The following is a 27,809-nucleotide window of genomic DNA, read 5'->3' on the forward strand; positions in this document are numbered from 1 at the left end:
GACACGTTGACTTGGACAATCCCCATTTTAAATGTCGACACTGGAAGTTACAATGAGGAGCGATGAGACAAGGAGGCTCAGACATGCAATTTTGTTATTAGATGCTCTTCAAGCAATAGAGTGTTAGGATGATTACATATAAGAATGGCATGATTGCTCTGAAGCCAACTCAAGGGAATCAAGAACAGGCTCAAATTGAACATTCCCTTCTGCCTTAAAATTCCCTCTATCCCAGTTGATGATGTTTCCACCCAGCCTGGCAGTGCCCTGAGCGACAGATTTGATTTTGCTGGCTGGCAGAACGTAGTCCCACAGGTGGACGTCCCTTTGAACGCCGACGAAGGATTGCCCAGCTTCAAAGCTGCCTCCCACCACATCCTGGTCCTGGCCGATCATGACGACGACCGGAATGCGCACGGCCTGACCCCGGGCCATGACCTTCTTCCGGGACGGCTGTCCATCCATCCAGACGGTGGTGGCTCCAGTGTCCGACTCCCACGTGAAGCAGAGGTGTCGCAGGATGTCATCCAGAGGCGGGAGCTTGAAGTAGGCGACGTGGTCCCGTATGTAGAAGGCGTATCTCCCGTCCACCTCGAGCCAGACGTGGAGTTCATTTGGGCTGTCCTGCCCCGCGTAGGAGAACAGGATGACGTCCCTGAACAAATCCTCGGAGGCCAGGCGCATGCACAGCGTCAGGGCATCCAGAGGCACATACCGCAGCGGGAGCAATGTCACGTGATTCTCCTCCGACCTGTTGGGGAACACTGCAGAAAACTGCCAGAGCCCAGCTGGAAGAGGAAAGAAGAAGAATTTGGTGGCAGAATGGACAGTGAAGACGCTTTTCCACAATTTCAAAGGGTTCTTGATCAAATGGGCTGAAAAATGGCAGATGGAGTTAAACCTGGTAAATGCAAAACACAAACGAGGGTAGGCCTTGGATAATGTTGTAGAACAGAGAGGCCTAGAGGTTCAGGAACGTAATTGGTTGAATTTTGTGTCACATATAGACCGGGTGGTTTACCACACTTGCCTTCATTGCTCCGTCCTTGGAGTGCAGGAGTTGGGAAGTCACGTTGAGGTTGTATAGGATAATGGTGAGACCTCTTTTGGAATACCGTGTCCAGTTCTGGTCGTCCAGTTATATGAAGGATGTTATTAAGCTGGAGAGGGTTCAGGAGAGATTTACCAGGATGTTGCCGGGTATGGAAGGTTTGACTTACAAAGAAAGGCTGGATAGGCTGGGACCTTTTTTACTTGAGCGGAGGAGGTTGAGAGACAACCTGATAGAGATGAATAAAATAATGGGGTGTATAGATGGGGCTAATGGTAGTTATTTTTTCTTCGGATGTAAGATTTCAAGACAAGGTGCACATTTTTAAGGTGAAAGGAGAGAGATTAAAAGAAGACATGAGGGGAAAATCGTTTACACAGAGCTTGTTTTGTGCGTGGAATGAACTTCCAGGGGAAGTGGTGGATGTGGGTACAGTCTCAACATTTAAAAGACATTTTGATGAGGACATTGGTCAGGCCATTTTTAGAATGTTGCATGCAATCCTGGTCTCTTTCCTATCAGAAGGATGTTTGGGATATAAAACTGCTGTGAGGAATGAGAAAGTCTGGACTGGTCATTCAGAAATCAGGTAAGGAATCATTGGAGTAATTACTAGGGAGGGTCTCAAGTGTTTAATGTTGTAGAAAGGGTGTCTGTCTCTGTGTCCCTTGGAGATGAATGAGGAGCACCCTCAGAACATTGGGATTGGATGATGAAGCCAATCTGGACTGAGCTGTGCATTTTTGGAAGTCCGGGACAGAGTGCGCCTGTAGGATGCTGCAGCCCTTTAGTAACTACGGCTTTTCTCTCTCCATCACTGGGACAATGTCACAACATAATGCAGCACTGCACTCCTATGGAATACTGACCGCTCCATATCGATGTCCCTGTTCTCGGCCTAAATTCTTTGCTCCCTCAACTAATAAAAATATCGACCTCTGTCAGCTTTGAGAAATCTTAATCTGTCGTCTTACAGAAGACTATTTGCAGGGATTTTTGATGGGGTTTCTGTGAACAAGGTCAGCCAGGTAGACCTCAGAGAATGTGAGCTCCCTGATTGGGGCTGTTACTTTGGTCCAATCAGGGAGCCCTGGCTGACAGCTATAAACAGAGGGTCTCCTCACTCAAGGGACTGGTTCTGAGCTGGCTGGTCAGCACTGTGCATGAGTAAATAAAGGGTGACTTGGTGACCAGCCTCTGTGATATAATTTTAGCCTCGGTTTAAGGTTCATATCCCATGAGAAATAAAAAAAAAGACTCATGCATGGAGTCAAAGATACAGGTGAGACCCAAGGTCAATGCAAAACATTGAAAAGGGGCCAGGGTAAAATATTTGAAAGAGGAATAGTGTTGAATCTGTAACGATGGTGCCAGGCACATACGTGCCAAGCAATACCCTCTTCCCAGCAAGAGTAAACTCAACCCATACCCTATGACACTCAATAGTATAACCATCCCGGATTCCAATGCCATAATCAACCCCCTGGGTGCTACCATTGGCCAGAAACTGACCACAGCAGCTACAAGAGATCTGGGAATCTCACTCACCTCCTGACTCCCTCCCCCCAAAGCCTGTCTGACCATCGACAAGGCACAGGTCAGGTGTGTGAGGGAATACTCCCCCCTTGTCTTGGATGGGGCAGCTCCAATAACACTCAAGAAACTCAAACACCAGCTGGACAGGATAGTGAAGATGGCATTTGGTATGCTGGCTTTCATTGTCAGTGCATTGATTTGGGAGGTCACATTGTGGCTGTACAGGACATTGGTCAGGCTACTTTTGGAAAACTGCACTCAATTCGGGTCTTCTCTGCTGTCGGAAAGATGCGAAACTTGAAAGGGTTCTGAAAAGATTTGCATAGATGTTGCTGGGGTTGGAGGGTTTGAGCTAGATGGGTGAGGCTAAATAGGCTGGAGCTGTTTTCCCTGGAGCATCAGAGACTGAGGGGTGACCTTATCGTGGTTTATTAAATCATGAGGGGCATGGATAGGATAAATAGCCAAGGTCTTTTCCCAGAGTAGGGGAGTCCAAAACTAGGAGGGCATAGGTTTAAAGTGAGAGGGAAAGATTTAAAAAGGACCGAAGGGGCAATGTTTTCACACAGAGGGTGGTGTGTGTATGGAATGAGCTGCCAGAGGAAGTGGTGGAGATGGGTACAATGATGACATTTAAAAGGCATCAGGATGGGGCTATGGATAGGGAGGGTGTAGAGGAATATGGGTCAAGTGCTGGCAAATGGGACTAGATAAATTATGGATATCTGGTTGGCATGGATAAGGTGGACCGAAGGCTCTGTTGTACATCTCCATGACCATCCAGGACAAAGTAGCCCCCTAGATTGGCACCACATCCACTCCGCACCCCCCTCCCCAACCAAAGCTCAGTCACAGCAGTGCGTACCATTGACAAGATGCACTGCAGCAACTCACCAAGCCTCCTCCAGCAGCTCCTTCCAAACACACGACCTCTACCATCTAGGAGGACAAGGGCAGCAGATACATGGGAACACCACCCCCTGCTGGTTCCCCTCCGAGCCCCTCACCGTCCCAACTTGGACATATATCGGCCGTTCCTTCAGTGTCACTGGGTCTGAATCCCAGAACCCCCTCCTTAACGGTGCTGCATGGGTGTCCCTTCACTACACGGGACTGCAGTGGCTCAAGAAGGCAGCCCACCCCCACCTTCATCCGCCGACATTTCCGCCACCTCCAAAAAGACCCCACCACCAGGGATATATTTCCCTCCCCACCCCTTTCCGCCTTCCGCAAAGACCGTTCCCTCCGTGACTACCTGGTCAAGTCCACACCCCTCTACGACCCACCCTCCCATCCTGGCACCTTCCCCTGCCACCGCAGGAACTGTAAAACCTGTGCCCACACCTCCTCCCTCACCTCTATCCAAGGCCCTAAAGGAGCCTTCCACATCTATCAAAGTTTTACCTGCACATCCACTAATATCATTTATTGTATCCGTTGCTCCCGATGCGGTCTCCTCTACACTGGGGAGACTGGGCGCCTCCTAGCGGAGCGCTTTAGGGAACATCTCTGAGACACCCGCACCAATCAACCACACCGCCCCGTGGCCCAACATTTCAACTCCCCCTCCCACTCTGCCGAGGACATGGAGGTCCTGGGCCTCCTTCACCGCCGCTCCCTCACCACCAGACGCCTGGAGGAAGAACGCCTCATCTTCTGCCTCGGAACACTTCAACCCCAGGGCATCAATGTGGACTTCAACAGTTTCCTTATTTCCCCTTCCCCACCTCATCCTAGTTCCAAACTTCCAGCTCAGCACTGTCACCATGACTTATCCGGACTTGTCCGACCTGCCTAGCCCCTTTTCCACCTATCCACTCCACCCTCTCCTCCCTGACCTATCACCTTCATCCCCTCCCCGACTCACCCATTGTACTCTATGCTACTCTCTCCCCACCCCCACCCTCCTCTAGCTTATCTCTCCACGCTTCAGGCTCTCTGCCTTTATTCCTGATGAAGGGATTTTGCCCGAAACGTCGATTTTGCTGCTCGTTGGATGCTGCCAGAACTGCTGTGCTCTTCCAGCACCACTGATCCAGAACTAGGGACAGGCCCAGCCAATGCCACCCACATCCCAGCAAAAAAAAATGACACCTGGGAAGGGAATCAGGGATTAATGGGAAGAGGGGAGGGAAAAGGAATGGCAGTGGAGCAGGTGCAGGGGATAGGAAATGAGAGTGAGATGGGTACAGGGACAGGGCACCAATGGGTAGTACCCAAATACTAGTGGGTGTACACATGCCCATATTTTGCATGTTTGATGAGGACAGCCAGTGTCTTTGATAGATGCAGGGACCAAACTGAGAGGGATGATACATTTCAAACAGCCCTTGACCCGACTATTAAAATTTTCCAGTGCGTCTCCATCTCTCATCAACTTTGCAATCCCAGTCAGAGCAGGGAGTGGCGTTAGAGACATGCCACCAGTGACTCAGAATTCCTTCTCCCGGTCTCCCGAAATTGAGACCCCAGTTCAGAGGAAGATTCCAGCCTGTTGCCCTCCACCCCACTCCCAACGTCGCACTCGAAGCCAGACACAGACCCACCTGACCGGCCTCCAGCGCTGGAGGTAAATACTCACTGCTCATCGCCGGAGGGAGAGTCATCATCAGCAACGCTACAGTGATAACGGCCGCCATGTTTGTGTATCTACAACGGAGAGCGCAATGCGTTCAGGATGGCAGAAAAGAATCTACGCTCGACAGACGGGTTGCTGGAACTTTCCGATCAACCCCAGCCACCCAACAGACCACACATCCCACCCATCCATTGTTTCAGTGGGTAGACTGCATATACTGTCAAGTGTCATCGTGGCGGATGACACCGGGGGGCTATCCCACTTCTCAGGAGCACAAGGGAGAGCAGCAGGCTGTTCGGCCCATTGTTTGTCATTTATGTCAACGATTTGGATGAGACTATAGGAGGCATATTTCATAAATTTGCAGATGGACACCACAACTGGAGGTGCAGTGGTCAGTGAAGAAGGTTACCTCAGATTACAATGGGATCTTGATCGATTGGGTCAATAGGTTGAGGAGTGACAGATGGGGTTTAATTTGGATAAGCGGAAGGTATTGCATTTTGGTAAAACAGACAAGGGCAGGACTTATACAGTTAAAAGTAAGGCCCTGGGTAGTGTTGTAGAACAGAGGGGCCGAGGGGTTCAGGTACATAATTCTTTGAAATTTGTGTCACATCTACACAGGGGGGTTAAGAAGGCGTTTAGCAAACTTGCTGTCATTGTTCAGACCTTTGAGTATAGATTTTTTAAATTCATTTGTGGAACTGGCTGGGCCCAGCATTTAATGCCCATCCCTAGTTGCCCCCTTGAGAGGTGGGGGTGAGCTGCCTCCTTGAACCACTGCAGTTCCCCTGCTGTGGACCCACAGTTCCCTTAGGGAGGGAATTCCATGATTTCCTGTATCCCCGCACCCCCACACCCTGCCTCCTCACATCCGCCCATCCCTGCCTCCCCCCTCACCCACTTCCCCCATTACCCCGCTTCTCCCCTCTTCCTCCTCTCCCGGCGTCCTCCCTCTTCCCGTGTTCCCCCATTCCTCCCCCCTCTCTTCCCACCTCCCACTCTCCCTCCCCACCTCTCCCTCCTCCCTCTCTCTCTGTCTCTCCCCCCCTCCTCCCCCCTCCCTACCCTCCTCACCCCCCACTCCCTCTCTCTCCCCTCCTCCCCCTCACCCTCACCATCTCTTCACACCTCCCCCTCTCCCTCCCCTCCTCTCCCCATCCCTCTCTCTTCCCACCTCCCCTCTCAGTCCCCTCCTCTCCCCCCTCCCTCTCCCTCTCTCTCTCCCTGCCTCCCTCACCTCCTCTCCCTCTCCCTCTCTCTCCCTGCCTCCCTCCCCTCCTCTCCCTCCCCTTCTCTCCCCCCCTTCTTCCTCTCCCTCTCTCTCCCCGCCTCCCTTCTCCCTCCCCTCTCCCCCTCTCTCGCTCTCCCCCTCTCCCTCCCCTTCTCTCCTCCTCCCTCTCTCTCCCCCTCTCCCTCTCCCTCCTCTCCTCTTCCCCTCCCTCTCCCCCTCTCTCCCCACCTCCCCTCACCATCCCCTCCTCCCCCCCTCCCCCTCTCTCCCCACCTCCCCCTCCCCCTACCCTCTCTCCACACCTCCCCCCACCTCTCCTCCCCTCCCTCTCTCTCCCCGCCTCCCCCTCTCCCTCCCATCCCCCACCTCTCTCTCCCTGCTTCCCTCTCTCCCTCCCATCCTCTCCCCCCTCTCCCCGCCACCCCTCTCCTTCCCCTCCCTCTGTCTCCACACCTACCCCTCTCCCTCCCCTCCTCTCCCCCCCCTCCCTTCCTGCCGCTCCCCCTCTCCCTCTCTCTATGTCCGCCTCCCTCTCTCCCTCCCCTCCCCCCTCTCCCCCTCTCTCCCCACCTCCCCCACCCTACCCTTCTCTTCCTGCCTCCCCCTTTGCTCTCCTCACCTTCCCCTTCCTTCCCACCTCCCCTCTCCCACGTCCCTCTCTCCCCACCTCCCCCTCTCTTCCTGTCTCCCCCTCTCCTCCCCTCCTCTCTCCTCACCTTCCCTTTCGCTTCCCCCTTCTCCTTTCCCTTCTCTCTCCCCACCTTCCCCTCTCTCCCCACCTCCCCCTTTCTCCCCAACTCTGTCCCCTTCCTCCCCTCTCTTCTCCCGTCCCCTCTTCTCTCTCCCCACCTCTCGTCAGGGTGAGAGGGGAAAGGTTTAAAAGAGACCAAAGGGACAACTTTTTCACATGGAATGAGCTGCCAGAGGAAGAGGTGGAGGCTGGTACTATTATAGCATTTAAAAGGCATCTGGATGGGTATATGAATAGGAAGGGTTTGGAGGGATATGGGCCAAGTGCTGGTAAATGGGACCCGATTAGGTTAGGATATCTGGGCAGCATGGACAATGTGGGCCGACCTGTCTGTTTCTGTGCTGTACACCTCTATGACTGTGTGATCCTTTGAGTATAGTGTTACAGAACAGAGGGACCTAAGGGTTCAGGTACATAATTGTTTGAAATTGTGTCACATATCAACAAGGTGGTTAAAAAGGTGTTTAGCACACTTGCCTTCATTACTTAGATTAGATTAGATTAGATTACAGTGTGGAAACAGGCCCTTCGGCCCAACAAGTCCACACCGACCCGCCGAAGCGCAACCCACCCCATACCCCTACATTTACCCCTTACCTAACACTACGGGCAATTTAGCGTGGCCAATTCACCTGACCTGCACATCTTTGTGTGTTGTGGCAGGAAACCGAAGCACCCGGACCTTTGAGTATAGGAGTTGAGGCTGTAGAGGATGTTGGTGAGGCATCTTCTGGAATGCTATGTCCAGTTCTGGTCTCCCTGCTACAGACAGGATGTTTTTAAACTGGAGAGGGTTCAGAAGAGATTTACCAGGATGTTGCCGGGTGTGGAGAGTTGGAGTTGTAAGGAGAGGTTGCATAGGCTGGGACTTCTTTCCCTGGAGTGTCGGGGGCTGAGGGGTGACCCTTATCGAGGTTTATAAAATCCTGAGGGGCATGGATAGAGTGAATGACAGGTGTCATTACATTATGATGGGAGACTTCAAGACAAAGGGGGCATATTTTTAAGGTGAGAGGAGAAAGATTTAAAAAAGGGGCAACTTTGCTTTACACAGAGCGTATCCAAAGAGCAGGAGAATCGATGTTTTGGGCATGAGCCCTTCTTCCTGAAGAAGGGTTCATGCCCGAAACGTCGATTCTCCTGCTCTTTGGATGCTGCCTGACCTGCTGCGCTTTTCCAGCAACACATTTTCAGCTCTGATCTCCAGCATCTGCAGTCCTCGCTTTCTCCTCCTTTTACACAGAGAGTGGAAGGAACTTCCAGGAGAAGTGGGGGATGCTGGTACAGTTACAGCATTTAAAAGACACTTGGGATAAGCACACGAACGGGAAAGGTTTGGAGGGATATGGGCCAGGAGCAGGTAGGTGGGGCTGGTTTAGTTTGGGATTACGGTCGGCACGGATTGGTTGGGCCGAAGGGTCTGATTCCGTGCTGTAGGACTCTCTGATCCTGCTCCACCATTTTGTGCAATTATAGCAAGCCAAGTATTCACGGCAACCCCTGAGAGGGAATGGAGTCATGGAGGAAGCAGTTCAGGGTGGTCCACTTGGGTTAATTCCAGAGGTGAGGCATTTTTGCTCTAATGGGGAGAGATTGAGCAGTTGAGGGTGATACTCTCTGTGGATTTGCAAAGAATGAGATGGAGTCTATAAGATTAGATTCCCTACAGTATGGAAACAGGCCCTTCAGCCCAAGCCAACCCTCCAAAGGAGACCCATTCCCTGACTAATGCCCCTAACACTGTTGGTAATTTAGCACGGCCAATTCACCCGACCAATGCATCTTTGGATTGTAGACACAGGGAGAATGTGCAAATGCCACACAGACACCCAAGGCAGGAATTGAACCCGGGTCCCTGGCGCTGTAGGGTCACCGTGCCACCTCCCTGAGTGCTGAAGGGCATTAACAAAGTGGACAGAGAGAGGGTATTTCCCCATGTTGGGTAATCCGGAACGAGAGATCACGGTTTTAGGACAGGGGCCCGGCAGATTTAAAATAGAGATGGGGAGGAATTACTTCTCCGGGAGGGTGGGGAATCTGTGGGATTCACTCGCCCAGAGTGCCGTGGGGACTGGGACACGACTGAAGGAGAAGACGTTGTCAATCTGTAACGGGTTTGGGGGAGGAAAGCGGAGTTGAATGCGAGGTGGGAATCGGCCATGATAGCTTTGGACGGCGGGGAAATCTCAGGTGGCTGAATGGCCTCCAGTTGCTCCTAGCCCTTCAGTTCCTGAGACCAAAATAAAAAAAATCCAGCGATCCTCTGACGGGAAGGTTCACTCCCTTTCCAAGTTGGGGGGGGCAGTTCTCAAAACCTCAATCCTTTTTTTTTTAAGAGTCAGTCCCCTAAACTGAGGAGACTCTGAATCTACCTCAATCCTTTATCCTGAAAACCAGCAATTCCCCACCCTCTTTTTCAAGTCCCATTCCAAATCCCTATCCCAAAAGCGGGAACGACCCCTCAGCATTTACCCCATCCAAGCCCTCGCCCAAATCCGCGTCTCGTTCATTTCTGGTGGGGGATGGGGGGGTTCTCCTGAATCAATTCTGAAGGGTCAGTGGGATTTGGTGAGTCGATAGAGTTGCCAGTCACCTGCCCCCTGTCTTGCTGTCAATGTGCCCTAATCGAAACACAGGCGTTTCTTTTATTCACTGTCACCTCCTCCGCTGGTCACATCTCAGAGGTGGTGAGGCTGACCCCAAACAATCTTGACCTAGCTTTGTGCAATGTTGTCCAGAATTAACAGAGTGGAACCGTGGATTCTCTGCTCCCCCCATCTCCTGCTGGTTGAGTATTGCGAGTTACACTGGCACTGGGCAAGTGGACAGCACAGAGGGTTACACTCTCTCTCTCTCTCTCGCAAGGTTAAACATTTATAGTTCCACTCTTTCATTAAAGACAAAGTTAAAAATCACACAACACCAGGTTATAGTCCAACAGGTTTAATTGGAAGCACTAGCTTTCAGAGCGACGCTCCTTCATCAGGTGATAGAGCGTTGCTCCGAAAGCTAGTGCTTCCAATTAAACCTTTATTAGATTAGATTACTTACAGTGTGGAAATAGGCCCTTCGGCCCAACAAGTCCACTCCGACCCGCCGAAGCGCAACCCACCCATACCCCTACATTTACCCCTTACCTAACACTACAGGCAATTTAGCCTGGCCAATTCACCTGACCCGCACATCTTTGGACTGTGGGAGGAAACCGGAGCACCCGGAGGAAACCCACGCAGACACGGGGAGAACGTGCAAACTCCACACAGTCAGTCGCCTGAGGCGGGAATTGAACCCAGGTCTCTGGCGCTGTGAGGCAGCAGTGCCACCATGCCGCCTACGTCTTCTATTGTGTCGGATGTTTAGAATATATAGCACCTGTAATTTTATTGTACAGGGAGTTTAGAATAGTTGGCATCTGTACCCCTCATTATTTTATAATCTTCTATCAGGTCACCTCTCAACCTCCTACACTCTAGTCAAACAAGTTCCAGCCTATCCAGCCTCTCCTTATAACTCAAACCTTCCAAACCTGGCAACATCCTGGGAAATCTCTTCTGAACACTCTCCAGTTTAATAATATCCTTCCTATAGCAGGGTGACCAGAACTGGACACAATACTCCAGAAGAGGTCTCACCAATGTCCTGTCCGACTTCAATATAATATCCCAACTCCTATTCGCAAAGGACTGAGCAATGTGGGTAAGTGTGCTAAGTGCCTTTGTACGTTCAGTCAGATGGAAGCGGTTGGAAAAGATTATAATCGAGGTGGGAGGGGTCTTTGATGACGTTGGCTGCCTTCCTGAGGCAGTGGGAGGTGTAGATGGAGTCAATGGATGGAAGGGGGACTGTATTTGTAACAAATACATAGAGTTGAATGGCCTGGAAACAGACCCTTTGGTCCAAATCGCCTACCAGATATCCTCAATTAATCTAGACCCATTTGCCAGCACCCGGCCCATATCTCTCTAAACCCTTCCTATTCATATACTCATCCAAATGCCTTTTGAATGCTGTCATTGTACCAGCCTCCATCACTTCCTCTGGCAGCTCATTCCATACACGTACCACCCTCTGTGTGAAAACGTTGCCCCTTAGGTCCCTTTTATACCTTTCCTTTCTCACCCTAAATCTATGCCCTCTAAATCTGGACTCCCCCACCCCAGAGAAAAGACACAGAACACAGAACATTATATCGCATTACAGGCCCTTTTGCCGTTGATGTTATGCTGACCAGTGAAACGAATCTGGAACCGATCCAATCTAAACTATTTCATTTTCGTCCAAATGTTTGTCGACCTTGTCAAGATTTTGTAAACCTCCATAAGGTCAACACTCAGCCTCTGATGCTCCCAGGAAAACAGCCCCAGCCTGTTCAGCCTTTCCCTATAGCTCAAAACCTCCAGCCCTGGCAACATCTTTTTGGAACCCTTTCAAGTTTCACAACATCTTTCCGATAGAAAGGAGACCAGAACTGCACACAATATTCCAACAGTGGCCTGACCGATGTCCTGTACAGCCGCAACACGACCTCCCAACTCCAGTACTCAATAAGCTGACTAATAAAGGAAAGCATACCAAACGCCTTCTTCACTATCCTATCTACCTGCGACTCTACATTCAAGGAACTATGAACCTGCACTCCTAGGTCTCTTTGTTCAGCAACACTCCCCAGGACCTTACCATTAATTGTATAAGTCCTGCTAAGATTTGCTTTTCCAAAATGCAACACCTTGCATTTATCTAAATTAAACTCCATCTGCCACTCCTTAGCCCATCTGATCAAGATCCCATTGAAATCTGAGGTAACTTTCTTTGCTGTCCACTACACCTCCAATTTTGGTGTCATCTGCAAACTGACTAACTGTACCTCTTATGTTCAAATCATTTATATAAATGACAAAAAATAGAGGACCCAGCACCAATCATTGTGGCACTCCACTGGTCACAGGCCTCCAGTCTGAAAAACAACTCTCCACCACCACCCTCTGTCTTCTACCTTTGAGCCAGTTCTGTATCCATATGGCTAGTTCTCCCTGTATTCCATGAGATCTAACCTTGCTAATCAGTCTCCCATGGGGAACCTTGTCGAGCGCCTTACTGAAGTCCATATAGATCACATCTACTGCTCTGCCCTCATCAATCCTCTTTGTTACTTCTTCAAAAAACTCAATCAAGTTTGTGAGACATGATTTCCCATGTGCAAAGCCATGCTGACTATCCCTAATCAGTCCTTGCCTTTCCAAATACATGTACATCCTGTCCCTCAGGATTCCCTCCAACAACTTGCCCACTGAAGTCAGGCTCACTGGTCTATAGTTCCCTGGCTTGTCTTTACTGCCCTTCTTAAACAGTGGCACGTTTGCCAACCTACAGTCTTCCAGCAGCTCACCTGTGACTATCGATGATACAAATATCTCAGCAAGAGGCCCATCAAACACTTTCTGAGCTTCCCACAGAGCTCTAGGGTACACCTGATCAGGTCCTGGGGATTCATCCACTTTTATGCATTTCAAGGCATTTCCAGTACCTCCTGCTCTGTAATACGGACATTTTCCAAGATGTCACCATCTATTTCCCTACAGTCTATATCTTCCATGTCCTCTTCCATAGTAAACATAGATACTCATTTAGTTTCTGCTCCATCTCCTACAGCTCCACACAAAGGCCGCCTTGCTGATCTTTAAGGAGCCTTATTGTTTCCCTAGTTACCCTTTTGTCCTTAATATATTTATTAAAAAAAACCCCTTGGATTCTCCTTAACACTAATTGGCAAAGCTATCTCATGTCCCCTTTTTGCCCTCCTGATTTCCCTCTTAAGTATACTCCTACTGCCTTTATACTCTTCTAAGGATTCACCCGATCTCTCCTATCTATACCTTATATATGCTTCCTTCTTTTGCTTAACCAAACCCTCAATTTCTCTAGTCATCCAGCATTCCCTATACCTACCAGCCTTTCCTTTCACCATGACAGGAATATACTGTCTCTGGATTCTCGTTATCTCATTTCTTGAAGGCTTCCCATTTTCCAGCCGTCCCTTTACCTGCGAGCATCTGCCCCCCAGTCAGCCTTTGAAAGTTCTTGCCTAATACCGTCAAAATTGGTCTTCCTCCAATTTAGAACTTCAACTTTTACATCTGGTCTATCCTTTTCCATCACTATTTTAAATCTTATAGAGTGATGGTCATGTGACAATAAATCATTCAATCAATTAAAAAAAACTCTCCTACAAGTGAATTGAAAAAAAAACGGGTATAGCAACAGCAAAATTGGACCAAAGTTATTGTAGATTTGTGAGGAGAGGTGTTTTTTCAGACTAGAGAGAGCAAGTTCTGGGGAGTCAGGAGGTGAGTTACTTGCTGTAGGATTCCCAGACTCTGACCTGCTCCTCTAGCCACTGTGTTTATGTGATGGGGTCCAACTGAGTTTCTGGTCAATGGTAATCCCTCCCACAGGATGTTGATAGCTATTTGGTGATGGTAACACCATTGGATGCCAAGTTGGTGATGGTTAGATTCTCTCTCGATGGCAAAGGTCATTGTGTGGTATTTGTGGGGAACGAAGAATCTGTGGGTTGGGATCAAAATGGGATTTTGGGAAGTGGCGTGGAATGGAGACACGGGGAGACTGGAATGAGAGGTTGCTTCAGAATGGGATTCACATCAGAAATGGGATTGAATCCCAAAGTGGGATTGAGTCCACAAACGGTGAGGGGAGGGTCAGGGGGTGAAATTGGTGCCAGCGATAGATTTGGGATCTGGAATGATACAGAAGTGGGTTTGGGGCAACAGCCAGTATCCGAATCGGAGCAGTGAATGAGATTAGTCCTGTGACGGATCTGGGAGTCAGATTGAATCTCGGAGCGGGAATGGCGTCCATGCAGTGGATTTGGAATTGGCACTGAGAACTGGCAGCAGGAGGTGGCATTGGGATTCGAACCAAGAGCTGGATCAGACCAGGGGGTCGATGTGGGAGAGGAATAGGAATGGATCTGGGATCGGTCCAGGAGTGGATCTGACCAGATATGAATCTGTGGTCAGACCAGGAATGGAGCTGGGATCGCATCAGGAGTGGAGCCAGATCTGGTTCTGACAAGAGTGTGGATACAGAGTGAGTCCGGAGGAGTGGGGCTCAGAGATCAGGAGAGAAGTTGCGGATCAGGAGCAGGGTGTGGGATTACTCCAGGATCGGGGTTTGGGTCCAGGATTGCCCCGGGATCGGGACCACGGTCGGGATTGTTCCGGGATCGAGAGCAGAATCCGGGATTGCCCCAGGATCGGGATTTGGGTCCGGGATTGCTCCGGGATCGGGATTGCCCCGGGATCGAGAGCAGGGTCCGGGATTGCCCCGGGATCGGGAGCAGGGTCCGGGATTGCTCCGGGATCGGGATTGCCCCGGGATCGGGAGCAGGGTCCGGGATTTCTCCGGGATCGGGATTTGGATCCGGGATTGCTCCGGAATCGGGATTGCCCCGGGATCGGGAGCAGGGTCCAGGAATTCCCCGGGATCAGGAGCAGGATTGCTCCAGGATCAGGATCTGGGTCCGGGATTGCTCCGGGATCGCGATTGCCCCGGGATCGGGAGCAGGATCCGGGATTACCCCGGGATCAGGAGCAGGATGCGGGATTGCTCCAGGATCGGGATCTGGGTCCGGGATTGCTCCGGGATCGGGAGCAGGATCCGGGATTACCCCGGGATCAGGAGCAGGATGCGGGATTGCTCCAGGATCGGGATCTGGGTCCGGGATTGCTCCGGGATCGGGAGCAGGATGCGGGATTGCTCCCGGATTGGGATCTGGATCTGAGATTGCTCCGGGATCGGGATTGCCCCGGGATCGGGAGCAGGGTCCGGGAATGCCCCGGGATCGGGAGCAGGATCCGGGATTGCATTCGGTGTCTGGGTCCGGGCTGGTTCGGGATCGGGATCCTGGATTTCTAGCGGATCGGGAGGAGGGTCTGGGATCGGGGTACGGGAAAATCTCCGGGATCCGGGATTGCTCCGGGTTTGCGCTGGGACCGGTGACTGGGTCGGGCTCCGGGGAAAGGGGCCGGACTGAGACACTTTATAACCGACCCCCAGAGGCTGGGTCGGGCAGCGCAATGAGAATCCGCTTTGCCCCCCTCCGTATCCCCCTGGAGCGCAGGCTTCAGACCCTGGGGGTTCTCCAATGGATCTTCTCCTTCCTGGCTCTCGGTAAGGACCACCCGCCCCTCCCGTCCCATCCACCCCAAATATCCCCCTGTCCCCTCTCCCCAAACACTGCCTGCTCCATCCACCTCAAACGACCCCTGTCCCCCCTCTCCAAATACTCCTAAACACCCCCTGTCCCACCCTCCAAAAATACCCCTAAACACCCCCATCCCTCCCACCCCAAATACCCCTAAACACCCCTGTCTCATCCAACCCAAATACTACCTGTGCCCCACCCCAAATGCTCCTGTCCCACCCTCCCCAAATGCCCTTAAACACCTCCTGTCTAACCCTTCCCAAATATCCCTGAATACCCCCTTTCCCATCCAGCCCCCTTCCCAAACAGCTCCTCTCCCAGCCTGCCCTCTCCCCCAAAACCCCCCTTCCCTTCCCAAACAGCTCCTCTCCCAGCCTACCCTCTCCCCCAAAACCCAGCTTCCCTTCCCAAACAGCTCCTCTCCCAGCCTGCCCTCTCCCCAAAACCCCCCTTCCCTTCCCAAACAGCTCCTCTCCCAGCCTGCCCTCTCCCCAAAACCCCCCTTCCCTTCCCAAACAGCTCCTCTCCCAGCCTGCCCTCTCCCCCAAAACCCCCCTTCCCTTCCCAAACAGCTCCTCTCCCAGCCTGCCCTCTCCCCAAAACCCAGCTTCCCTTCCCAAACAGCTCCTCTCCCAGCCTGCCCTCTCCCCCAAAACCCCCCTTCCCTTCCCAAACAGCTCCTCTCCCAGCCTGCCCTCGCCCCAAAACCCCCCTTCCCTTCCCAAACAGCTCCTCTCCCAGCCTGCTCTCTCCCCACAATCTGCCCTTCCCTCCCTTCAATCCTTCCCCCCCCCCCCCCAACCCCAGTCCTTACCCTTCTCCTCTCGGTGCCTGGTTGGCCTGTGGGTCTGCAGCTTTTGCCCACTCCCCAGCGCAGATTGCTCCTGGACTGGGGTAACTGAGGGAGGAGGGTATTGACCGGTAGGGTGGTGTCGAAATGGGACCGAACTTGTTTCTTGCGAAAGTGTGTTTGTGTCAACAACTGTCTGTCAGTCTTTCACCTGTTGCACAACTGTGTGTGTGTGTGTGTGTGTGGGGATGGGTGGGTGGGTGGGGGTGAAGGGAGGTCAGTGCCCCTCTGGGAATGGCTGAAGATCCCAAGGAGGTGTGTCAGTGGGAGGAGGGCAGACAGGGCAAAGCAACATGAGTCACTGCCAACAGGGTGTACTGGAGCTGGAGGGTTGGAAGCAACCCACCTCCCCCCATTCATACGTGGGACATGGGCATCACTGGTCGTGTTAAGCGTCCCTAATTGCGCCCCCAGGGAAGGGGGTTGGGGGGGTTGAGCTGCCTTCTTGAACTGCTGCAGTCCACCCCACACAGCACCCATTAGGGAGGGAGCACCAGGATTCTGACCCAGCGTCACTGAGGGAGCGGCCGATTATATTCCCAAGTTGGGATGGGGAGGGACTCGGAGGGGAACATGCAGGGGGGTGGGTGTTCCCATGTATTTGCTGCCCCTGCATGTGGGGGTTTGGAAGGTGCTGCCTGAGGATCTTTGGTGAATTCCTGTAGATGGTACACACTGCTGCTAGTGAGTGTCTGTGGGGGAGGGAGGGGATGTTTGTGGATGTGGTGCCAATCGAGTGGGGGCTGCTTTGTCCCTGGATGGTGTCGAGCTTCTTGAGTGTTGTCGGAGTTGCCCCTATCCAGGGCAAGTGGGGAGTATTCCCTCAGTCTCCTGAGTTGTGCCTTGTGGACAGTGGGAGAGGCTTTGGTGAGTCAGGAGGGGAGTTACTCACTGCAGGATTTGGGGATCCACTTAGAGAAAATGGGGGAGAGGGCTTAGAGAAGGCAATAGTTATATACTTTGTTAGGAAGATGTCTAATGAAGGAGCAGTGCTTTGAAAGCTAGTGCTTCCAAATAGACCTGTTGGACGATAACCTGGTGTGGTGTAATTTTTAACTTTGTTCACCCCAGTACAACACTGGCTAGTCCACACCATTGTTTGGAAGAGAAGAGGTACTGACTATTTTCTAAATGATGAAAGCCTTTGGAAATCTGAAGCACAAATGGACTAGAGAGTCCTAGTTCAGGATTTTTTTTTTAGATTAGATTAGACTTACAGTGTGGAAACAGGCCCTTCGGCCCAACAAGTCCACACCGACCCGCCGAAGCGCAACCCACCCATACATTTACCCCTTACCTAACACTACGGGCAATTTAGCTTGGCCAATTCACCTGACCCGCACATCTTTGTGACTGTGGGAGGAAACCGGAGCACCCGGAGGAAACCCTTCAGGTTAAAATGTAGATTAGCAGTTAGGAAGGCAAATGCAATGTTGGCTTTGATTTCAAAAATACAAGAGCAGAGATGTACTGCTTCCTCCCTCACCTCCATCCAAGGCCCTAAAGGAGCCTTCCACATCCATCAAAGTTTTACCTGCACATCCACCAATGCCATTTATTGTGTCCGTTGCTCCCGATTCAGTCTCCTCTACACTGGGGAGACTGGACGCCTCCTAGCAGAGCGCTTTAGGGAACATCTCTGGGACACCCGCACCAATCAACCACACCGCCCTGTGGCCCAACATTTCATCTCCTCCTCCCACTCTGCCGAGGACATGCAGGTCCTGGGCGTCCTCCATCACTACTCCCTCCACCACCTGACACCTGGAGGAAGAACACCTCATCTTCCGATCTGGAACACTCCACCCCAGGACATCAGTCTGGACTTCACCAGTTTCCTCATTTCCCCTCCCCCCACTTTACCCAGTTCCAATCTTCCAGCTCAGCACTGTCCTCATGACCTGTCCTACCTGCCAATCTCTCTTCCCACCTATCCACTCCACCCTCCCATTCTGACCTATCACTTCCACCCCCACCCCCATTCACCTATTGTACTCTTTGCTACCTTCTCCCCAGCCATTCCCCCCCCCCCCCCCCACAATTTGTCTCTCCACCCTGGAGGCTCCCTGCCTCTATTCCTGATGAAGGGCTTATGCCCGAAACATCGATTTTCCTGCTCCTTGGATGTTTCCTGACCTGCTGTGCTTTTCCAGCACCACTCTAATCTAAAAACTGCTGAGGCTCTGGTCAGACCACATTTGGAACACCGTGAGCAGTTTTGGACCCCGTATCTTAGGGAGGATGTGCTGGCCTTGGAGGGACATCTCAAGGGGGTTTACAAAAATGATCCCAGGAATGAAGGGCTTGTCATGTGGGGAGCAGTCAAGGACTCTGGGTCTGTACCCAATGGGGTTTAGAAGGTGGGTGGGATTTGTTTGAAACGTATAGAATACCGAGAGGCCTGGATAGAGTGGACGTGGAGCAGGTCCATGGGAGCCCCAAACTAGAGGGCATAGGTTTAGGGTGCAAGGGAAAGATATAAGAGGGACATATGGGGCACCCTTTTCACGATAGAATGAGCTGCCAGAGGAAGTGGTGGCGGCTTGTACGATTACAACAGTTATAAGGCATCTGGATTGGTATGTGAATAGGGAGGGTTTAGAGGGATATGGGCCAGATGCTGGCAGATGGGACTAGATTGGGTTGGGATATCTGGTCGGCATGGACACGTTAGACCGATGGGTCTGTTTCCGTGCTGTACATCTCCATGACTCTCTGACTTTAAGCTGTTCCCGCCGATAGGAGAGACTCAGGCCTGAGGGCACAGCCTCAGGGTGAAGGGATGGACTGAGATGGGGAGCAATTTCTTCAGCCAGAGGGTGGTGACTCTGTGGATCTCATGGCCAGAGAGGGCTATGGGGGCCAAGTCACTGAGTGTCTTTAAGACAGAGATAGGGAGGTTCCTGGTTGGTAAGGGGGATGGAGGGTCACGGGGAGAATGGGATTGGGAACCATGATGGCATGGCATGGCAGGGCAGAGATAATGGGCTGAATGGCCTCATTCTGCTCCTAGCTCTCTGACTGGGAGTGAGATTGTGATTTGTTTCCAGCACAGTGCTGCCTGGTCATTTTTGTCCTGCTGTTCCTCACCGATTACTGGTATATCGCTGCGATTTATGCCGGATGGTTACATTTGGACCGGGAGACGCCAAGGAGCGGGGGTCGGAGGTCAGCCTGGGTCCGGAGTTGGGCGGTGTGGCGGTACTTTCGTGACTACTTCCCGATCACGGTAAGCAGCCTTCCCTGCACGGCCTACCAGCACTCCAGCCCATCACCCTCCTCCTTCTCCTCCTCCTTCCCATCACCCTCCTCCACCCCCCACTGTCTTCTTCCTCCCCCCGACTCTCCTCTTACTCCCCCCAGTCTCCTCCTACTACACCACTCTCCTCCTCACCCCCCCACTCTCCTCATTGTCTCTTTTCCCTCCCCCACTCTCCTCATCCTCTCTCTGTACTCCCCCCATCCTCACGCACCTTTTATTTTGTTGACAGAGCAAGATCCCACGAGCTGATGGTGGACTAAAGGGGAGATGGGATAGTGGAGGGAAAGTTTTGAAGGTTTCTGACGAGGGAGGGACGGGGCTGGTGAGGTGTGGAAGGGGCTGTTTTCCCCCAGTGACTGCGAATGGCCCGCCCACCAGGAGGCGCTAGTAGTCAAGGCTGTGAGTGCTTCGGGGGGGGAAGTTCAGATGGGCGTTCGAGGGGAAGGGAAGGTAAACTCTTGGGGCCAGAGCCTATGGTGGGATTGGGGTGAGGTTAACAAGGCTGCTCTGCGGGGTAGAAGATGGGCCAATTGGGCACCATTGGCTGGGCTAGCATTCGGTTGCTCCAGAGGGAACCCCAAGAATTGATACCTGTCCCTGCAGGCATGGAGTCACGTGTAGGTCCGAGCAGGTAGATTCAATCTCTTCCAGGGGGATTAGCCGACCAGATGGGCTCCAATTTCACAACGGTCTTCGTTAGTTCAGTTAATTCCAGACTTTGGAGTCAAAGGTCAAGTCCGACCCCTCTCTCTGGGTGGTCTTCACCCATTGGTTTCCAACCAACCCTTCCTCTGTCCCCCTCCACACCCCCCAGGTTCAGTGTGCAGTTTGCCTCCTATCCCTGAGATCTGGCAGCGATTTAAGAGGGAACGGTGCGGGCATGGGTTGCTGGAATTGGGAGTGGGCGCGATTGGCATGTCGCTCAGACTTGGCCGAGACAGAGCAGGAGGGGGTTACCGAGGACGACAAAGTCGAGGATAGTCCAGTCAGCCTGAACGGCTTACCTCTGCTCCCTTGCTACATGCTCTTATATTGAGGGCTCTTGTGGTGCAGTGGTAGTGTCCCCCTCAGAAGGCCCCCATGTTCAAGGTTAAGGAATTGAGAAGCCTCGAGTCACAGCATATCCAGGCCTGTGATTGGAGCTTACCTTTGTTTGGCCTCAATACTCTGTTTTCTTTGCTTGGAGTCCACACCCAGACTCGAGCAATCAAGTCAGTGAGCACGGATCAAAGAGACCTTGGAGTCGTGGGTCGATAGAATAGTGAAGGAGGTGTTTGGTATGCTTTCCTTTATTGGACAGAGCATTGAATACAGGAGTTGGGAGGTCATGTTGTGGCTGTACAAGTTTGGCCATTTTTGGAATATTGCATGCAATTCTGGTGTCCTTCCTATCGGAAAGATGTTGTGAAACTTGAAAGGGTTCAGAAAAGATTTACAAGGATGTTGTCAGGGTTGGAGGGTTTGAGCTACAGGGAGAGGCTGAACAGGCTGGGGCTGTTTTCCCTGGAGCGTCGGAGGCTGAGGGGTGACCTTATCGAGGTTTATAAAATCATGAGGGGCATGGATAGGGTAAATAAATTTTCCCTGGGGTGGGGGAACTAGAGGGCATAGGTTTAGGGTGAGAGGGGAAAGATATATAAAAAAGACTAAAGGGGCAACTTTTTCATGCAGAGGGTAGTATGTGTATGGAATGAGCTGCCAGAGGAAGTGGTACAATTGCAACATTCGGATGGGTATATGAATAGGAAGGGTTTGGAGGGATATGGGCCGGGTGTTGGCAGGGACTAGATTGGGTTGGACGAGTTGGAACGAAGGGTCTGTTTTCATGCCGTACACATCTATGACTCTGAGATCAGTCACCAGTCGAACAGCAGAGCAAACCCCGCTCTGTGATTGATGTCCTTTTGATTTTGTTTTAAAAAGGATTTCTCTCCTTCCCCACCTCCCCCCACCCCGTCTCTTCTTTTTCTCCCCCCCTCCCCCCCCGAAGCTGGTAAAGACAGCAGAATTGGATCCAAAACACAACTATCTATTTGGCTTCCACCCACACGGGGTCCTTGTGGCCGGAGCTTTTGGCAACTTCTGCACCGAAGCTACCGGCTTCTCTGGTCTCTTCCCCGGCCTCACCTCCTACCTCCTGATGCTGCCGTTCTGGTTTAAGGTGCCATTTTACCGAGAGTATATCATGTGTGGAGGTAAGGTCAGTGACTGCGTTCCCTTCTCTGCCAGCTGTGTCTATTTTCTCGCTCTTTCCTGCGGTTGGCACTGCCCCTGGCAAAGCTAACATTTATTACCTGGCCCCTAGTTGCCCCCTTGAGAAGTTGGGGGTGAGCTGCCTTCTTGACCCGCTGCAGCCCCGTATGGTGTAGGGACACCCACACAGCGCTGTTCGGGAGGGAGTTCCTGGATTCTGACCCAGCGACACTGAAGGAACAGCCGATTATATTTCCAAGTCAGGATGGCGAGGGGCTCGGAGGAGAACTTGCGGGGATGGTGGTGTTCCCATGTATCTGCTGCCCCTATTCCTTCCAGCTGGAAGTGGCCATGGGTTTGGAAGGTGCTGTCTGAGAATCTTTCGCGAATTGATGCAGTGCATCTTGTAGGTGGTACACACTGCTGCCACTGAGCATCGGTGGGGGAGGGAGGGGATGTTTGTGGGTGTGGTGCCAATCAAGCAGGGGCTACTTTGTCCCTGGATGGTGTTGAGCTTCTTGAGTGTTGTTAGAACTGTCCCGTGTGTGTGTGTGAGAGAGAGAGAGAGAGAGAGACACACACAGGATATGTGATTATGATTTGGAGATGCTGGTGTTGGACTGGGGTGTACAGAGTTAAAAATCTCACAACGCCAGGTTATAGTCCAACAGGTTTAATTGGAAGCACATTAGCTTTGCTACTAGCTAGTGTGCTTCCAATTAAACCTGTTGGACTATAACCTGATGTTGTGATTTTTAACTTTAGATATGTGATTAGAGTGTGTGTGTGTGTGTGCGTGTTTTGAAGATTATAGTTATTTGCCGATCTTGGCTGCAGAGTGACCCAGTTATCATTACCTGTCCTGTTCCTGATTAAAAAAGAACCGTTTGCATTTATGTAGCACCTTTCCTGACCACAGGACATCCTAATTGCCTTGCCAATATAATGTAGTCACTGCTTATAATGTTGGGAATGACCTGGGGGAGTAGTGTTTCATAATAAATGCCACCTCAGACAATGTGGCGATTAACTCTTCAGTATCCACCTATTAGAGGGTAATGTAACTTAACCTCTGCTTGTAAAGACAGATTAGTTTTTCTCTGCTCTAGTCTTTGGAGTGGGCCTCGCAATCCCCCCAAGTAACAAGGGAGTGGGCGACTGCCTGGAATTGTCAGTGGTAACGTCTATCTGATGAAGCAACCCCTTGGCTGCTGAAACACTGAGCGCTAACCTGGCCAAACAGCAAGGGCTGCTGGGTAATTGGCCAAGTGAAACCGTGAAATCACAAAACCCAAACACCAGACACTGTGCAAACACATCACCCAGGTGCTAATGACATCAGCAAAATGCAACAGTTATCCAGGACAGACATATCCCCACCACCAATGGAGAGCTGAGACCAAAAGTTATCAGTTCCTGCTACACAACAAAAGTAACAGTAGCAGTATGGTAGTTCAGTGGTTAGCACTGCTGCCTCACTGCACCAGGGACTCAGGTTGGATTCCAGCCTTGGGTGAATGTCTGTGTGGAGTTTGCACGTTCTCCCTGTGTCTGCGTGGGTTTCCTCCAGGTGCTCCGGTTTCCTCCCACAATCCAACGATGTGCGGGTTAGGGTGGATTGGCCATGCTAAATTGCCCATAGTGCCCAGGGATGTGCAGGTTAAGGTGGATTGGCCGTGCTAAATTGCCCATAGTGTCCAGAAATGTGTAGGTTAGGGTGGATTGGCCATGCTAAATTGTCCCATAGTGCCCAGGGATGTGCAGGTTAGGGTGGGCTAGCCATGGGAAATGCAGGGTTACAGTGATAGGGGAGGTGAGCCTGGGTGGGATGCTCTTTAGAGGGGTTTGTGCCGACTCGATGGGCTGAATGGCCTGCTACCACACTGTAGGGATGAGCAGCAAGCCATCCAAAAGATTGAGCAACTATCGAGTAAGGCTCCCCGATTGGCTAGAGAGTTGCAGAAAACCATCCAGAAAGATATAAAAACAGGATTTACTCTCTGACTGATCCTTGAGACCCACTGACCATCCAGAGAGAAAGCAGCTACACAATCCAACAGAGACCCAGCACCTCTGCAAGGAAATTGAGATTAATGCGAGGTGGTGCATTTTGGAAATTCGAATCAGAGCAGGACTTATACACTTCATGGTAAGGTCCTGCGGAGTGTTGCTGAACAAAGAGACCTTGGAGTGCAGGTTCGTAGCTCCTTGAAAGTGGAGTCGCAGGTTAGACAGGATAGTGAAGATGGCATTTGGTATGCTTTCCTTTATTGGTCAGAGCACTGAGTATAGGAGTTGGGAGGTCATGTTACGGCTGTACAGAACATTGGTGAGGCTATTTTTGGAATACTGCGTGCAATTCTCATCTCCTTCCTATTGGAAGGATGTTGTGAAACTTGAAAGGGTTCAGAAAAGATTTACAAGGATGTTGCCAGGGTTGGAGGGTTTGAGCTATAGGGAGAGGCTGAATGGGCTGGGGCTGTTTTCCCTGGAGCGGCGGAGGCTGAGGGGTGACCTTCTAGAGGTTTATAAAATCATGAGGGGCATGGATAGGATAAATAGACAAGGTCTTCTCCCTGGGGTGGGGGAGTCCAGAACTAGAGGGTATAGGTTTAGGGTGAGAGGGGAAAAACGTAAAAGGAGACTTAAGGGGCAACTTTTTCACAGAGAGGGTGGTACGTGTATGGTATGAGCTGCCAGAGGATGTGGTGGAGGCTGGTACAATGACAACATTTGAAAGGCATCTGGATGGGTATATGAATAGAAAGGGTTTAGAGGGATTTGGGCCAAGTGTTGGAAAATGGGACTAGGTTAGGTTGGGATATCTGGTCGTCATGGACATGTTGGACCGAAGGGTCTGTTTCTGTGCTGTCCATCTCTACAACTCTCTGACTATAGTTGGGAAAGACTGAAAGGTGAAGGAGCTGAATGGGATTAGAGATCGTATTGTTTTGCAGACAAAAGCCACTGTAATTTTTTTCCCCAGAAAATTGGCACTGCCTTTCATTCGTAGCGGTTTGTAATTTGACCGGTTTGGTATCCTGGGAGATTCATTGACAACGTTCTGGTCAAACCTGTCTGACTGACTTCAACGAGGAACTATATCACATGAGGCTGCTGCTGTTCAGTGCACTGTGTTTGCTCCCTTGCTTAAGGAGAGATGTAGTTGTATTGCAAGCTGTTCTGAGGAGATTCACTCAGTTGAGTACCAGAGATTGAGGGGTTTGTTTTACAAACAGAGGTTGAGCTATCTAGGGCTGGTGTTTGGAAGGAGTCTAACTGAGGGCTATAAGATGCTTGAAGGGCATTGACAAAGTAGATTTAGAGAGGGTGTGTTTCCCCACACGAGGCAACCTGGAATGAGAGGTCACAGTTTAAGGAAAAGGGCAGCAGAATTAAAACAGTGGAATCAAAGAATCCCTACAGTGTGGAAACAGGCCCTTCGGCCCAACAAGTCCACACCGACCCTCTGAAGAGTAACCCACCCAGACCCCTGCCCTATATTTAACCCTGACTAATGCACCAAACCTATACATCCCTGAACACTCCACCCTAACCTGCACATCCCTGGGCACTATGGGACAATTTAGCATGGCCAATCCACCCTAACCTGCACATCCCTGGGCACTATGGGACAATTTAGCGCGGCCAATCCACCCGAACCTGCACATCCCTGGACACTATGGGGCAATTTAGCACGGCCAATCCACCCTTTTGACAAAGGGTCAGTTAGACTCGAAATCTCAGCTCTTTTCTCTCCTTACAGATGCTGCCAAACCTGCTGAGATTTTCCAGCATTTTCTCCTTTGGTTTCAGATTCCAGCAGCCGCAGTAATTTGCTTACATCCCTGGACACTATGGGGTAATTTAGCAATGCCAATCCACCCTAACCTGCACATCCCTGGGCACTATGGGACAATTTAGCATGGCCAATCCACCCTAACCTGCACATCCCTGGGCACTATGGGACAATTTAGCACGAACAATCCACCCTAACCTGCACATCCCTGGACATCATGGGGCAATTTAGCACGGCCAATCCGCCCTAACCTGTACATCCCTGGGCACTATGGGACAATTTAGCATGGCCAATCCACCCTAACCTGCACATCCCTGGGCACTATGGGACAATTTAGCATGGCCAATCCACCCTAACCTGCACATCTTTGGACTGTGGGAGGAAACCAGAGCACCCGGAGGAAACCCATGTAGACACGGGGAGAATGTGCAAACTTCACACAGACATTCGCTGAGAGTGGAATCGAACCCGGGACCCTGGTGCTATGAGGTAGCAGTGCTAAATACAGTGCCACTCTGAATTAAAGATTGGTGCAGAGGGTACGTTTACCCTAATTTATATTATCGGGTTTGCTCCTCTTCAAGTCATACAGCAGAGAGGCTAGGAGGAATTATTTCTCTCAGATTCGGGAATCTGTGGAATTCACTCCTGTAGAGTGCGGGGGAGGCTGGGATACAGAATTTAAGAAGGAGAGAGGCAGATTTTTGATTGGCAAACCAGCAATTTGTTGGGGAAGGATAAGATGATAAGAAGAGAGAAAGAGATTTGACTCTTATCATTTACCTCTGAAAAAGGTGAAGATAAAGTTGCTTCCACAGCAACAGGCTGCTCTCTTGTTAGAGGGAGGACTGGTCAGGGGGCGTTTAACCTGAGGCCTTCAGGTGAAGGGGAGAGGTTGAGAAGGAGAGTCTTTGATGGGAATCAAACCCACGGTGTCACGCTGCATCGCAAACCAGCCAACTGAACACCACCTCCCCTCCCAAATCGCTGAGCGGATTTCCACAGGGAATACTGAATGAACACACGTTGAAAAGGAGGCCTTCGATTTATTGTGAGATTCTGTGAGCTCTTTATCTGTGAGCAACGCCAAAGGATGTCCTCGAGGAATATTGGGTGAACGCGCAAGCCGGGCTGGCCTTAGTTTGACTGCAGGATTCTCTGAGTCCTTTATCCATGAGCAATGCCAAAGGAAGTCTGTGGGAATAATTAGTGTGTACATGTTCGATTTATGGAGAGATTCTTTGAGTCCTTTATCCATGAGCAATGCCAAAGGATGTCCATATGAATAACTAGTGTGCATATGTCAGAAATTGGTCTTCAATTTATGGTGAGATTCTTTGAGTCCTTTATCTGTGAGCAATGTCACGGGAGAATGTTAAATGTAATATGAAAGCTTCCCCTCTGATGTTTTGTCACCTCTTCTCATTATTTTGTTGTTGTTGCTGCCTTTTTGTCACCCTGCGATCACAGGACTGGTCTCTTCAGAGAAGAAGAGTGCCAATTACATTCTGAGCCAAGAGGGTGGTGGTCACGTGGCAGTGTTGGCAGTGGGAGGTCCCCCGGAGTCGCTGGATGCCCGTCCAGGTGCCCTGAAGCTGCGGGTGCTGGGGAGGAAGGGGTTCATCAAATTGGCGCTGAAGACCGGGTAAGGGAAAGTAGAGTTGGTGATGGGTGGGGCACGTCAGGAGGGCGGAGATAGGCCAGTGGACGGGGCAGCTGAAGGAGGTTGGTACCTCTCCCGTGGCAAAGGGCTTATCCTCTTTCGACGTGGCTCCAGGAGTGTACAACACCGATTACAGAAGGAGTGTTTCTCACCGGTTATTGGGGTGTGTGGAGGTTTTCTGGGACTTAGAATAATTGGGAGGTTCATTCAATCCTTTATCCATGAGCAATGCCAAAGTGGGCCCACCAAGAATAACCCGCACCCATCAGACAGGAAGCCATGCTGGTCTTCGCTTCTGTTGAGTCCTTTATCCATGAGCAATGCCACGGGATGATGTCAAATCTAATTTGAAAAGTCAGGCGAGAGACGAGGAGGAAGTCCACCTCTGGAATTGTTGTGGAAATTTGGAGTTGATTTCTCTTCCGCCCCCCCCCCCCCCCCCCCCCCCCCCACTCTCCCCCAACCCCCTCCACCCCCAAACAGCTGTGAACTGTCAATCGTTGGTATGTGTTCACGGTTGACGTGATTCTGTTCGGGGATAGGTTTGAGAGGTGCCAAAGTAGACAGGATGGGCAGAATGGCCTCCTGGTGCCCCATGTCCATTGGCTGCAGTGCCTCCCATCCATACCCTCTGGGTGTGGGGGCACAAACTGGGTTAGCGGGGA

At 51.3% G+C, this 27,809-nt stretch overlaps 2 protein-coding genes across 2 annotated transcripts in view; one reads left to right on the forward strand and one right to left on the reverse strand.

Annotated features, from left to right (window-relative positions):
- Positions 1-132: 132 nt before the first annotated feature.
- Positions 133-16,266, reverse strand: LOC132835211 (C-reactive protein-like). The gene is made up of 3 exons (XM_060854576.1): positions 16,192-16,266; positions 5,169-5,236; positions 133-788 (listed from the first exon to the last, which is right to left on the reverse strand). Exons 2-3 carry the CDS (start codon positions 5,224-5,226, stop codon positions 133-135), a joined length of 714 nt encoding a protein of 237 aa, XP_060710559.1. The 5' UTR covers positions 5,227-5,236; positions 16,192-16,266.
- mogat3a (monoacylglycerol O-acyltransferase 3a) overlaps positions 15,247-27,809 on the forward strand; it is a 14,319-nt gene continuing 1,756 nt past the window's right edge. Inside the window, exons 1-4 of the mRNA XM_060854453.1 lie at positions 15,247-15,343; positions 19,278-19,456; positions 21,480-21,684; positions 26,952-27,126. Of these exons, the coding sequence (XP_060710436.1) occupies positions 15,250-15,343; positions 19,278-19,456; positions 21,480-21,684; positions 26,952-27,126 (653 nt within the window). The 5' untranslated portion in view covers positions 15,247-15,249. The remainder of the gene's footprint in view (positions 15,344-19,277; positions 19,457-21,479; positions 21,685-26,951; positions 27,127-27,809) is intronic.

Source organism: Hemiscyllium ocellatum, chromosome 44 (genome assembly GCF_020745735.1).
Source record: "Hemiscyllium ocellatum isolate sHemOce1 chromosome 44, sHemOce1.pat.X.cur, whole genome shotgun sequence".
Taxonomy (NCBI): Eukaryota; Metazoa; Chordata; class Chondrichthyes; order Orectolobiformes; family Hemiscylliidae; genus Hemiscyllium; species Hemiscyllium ocellatum.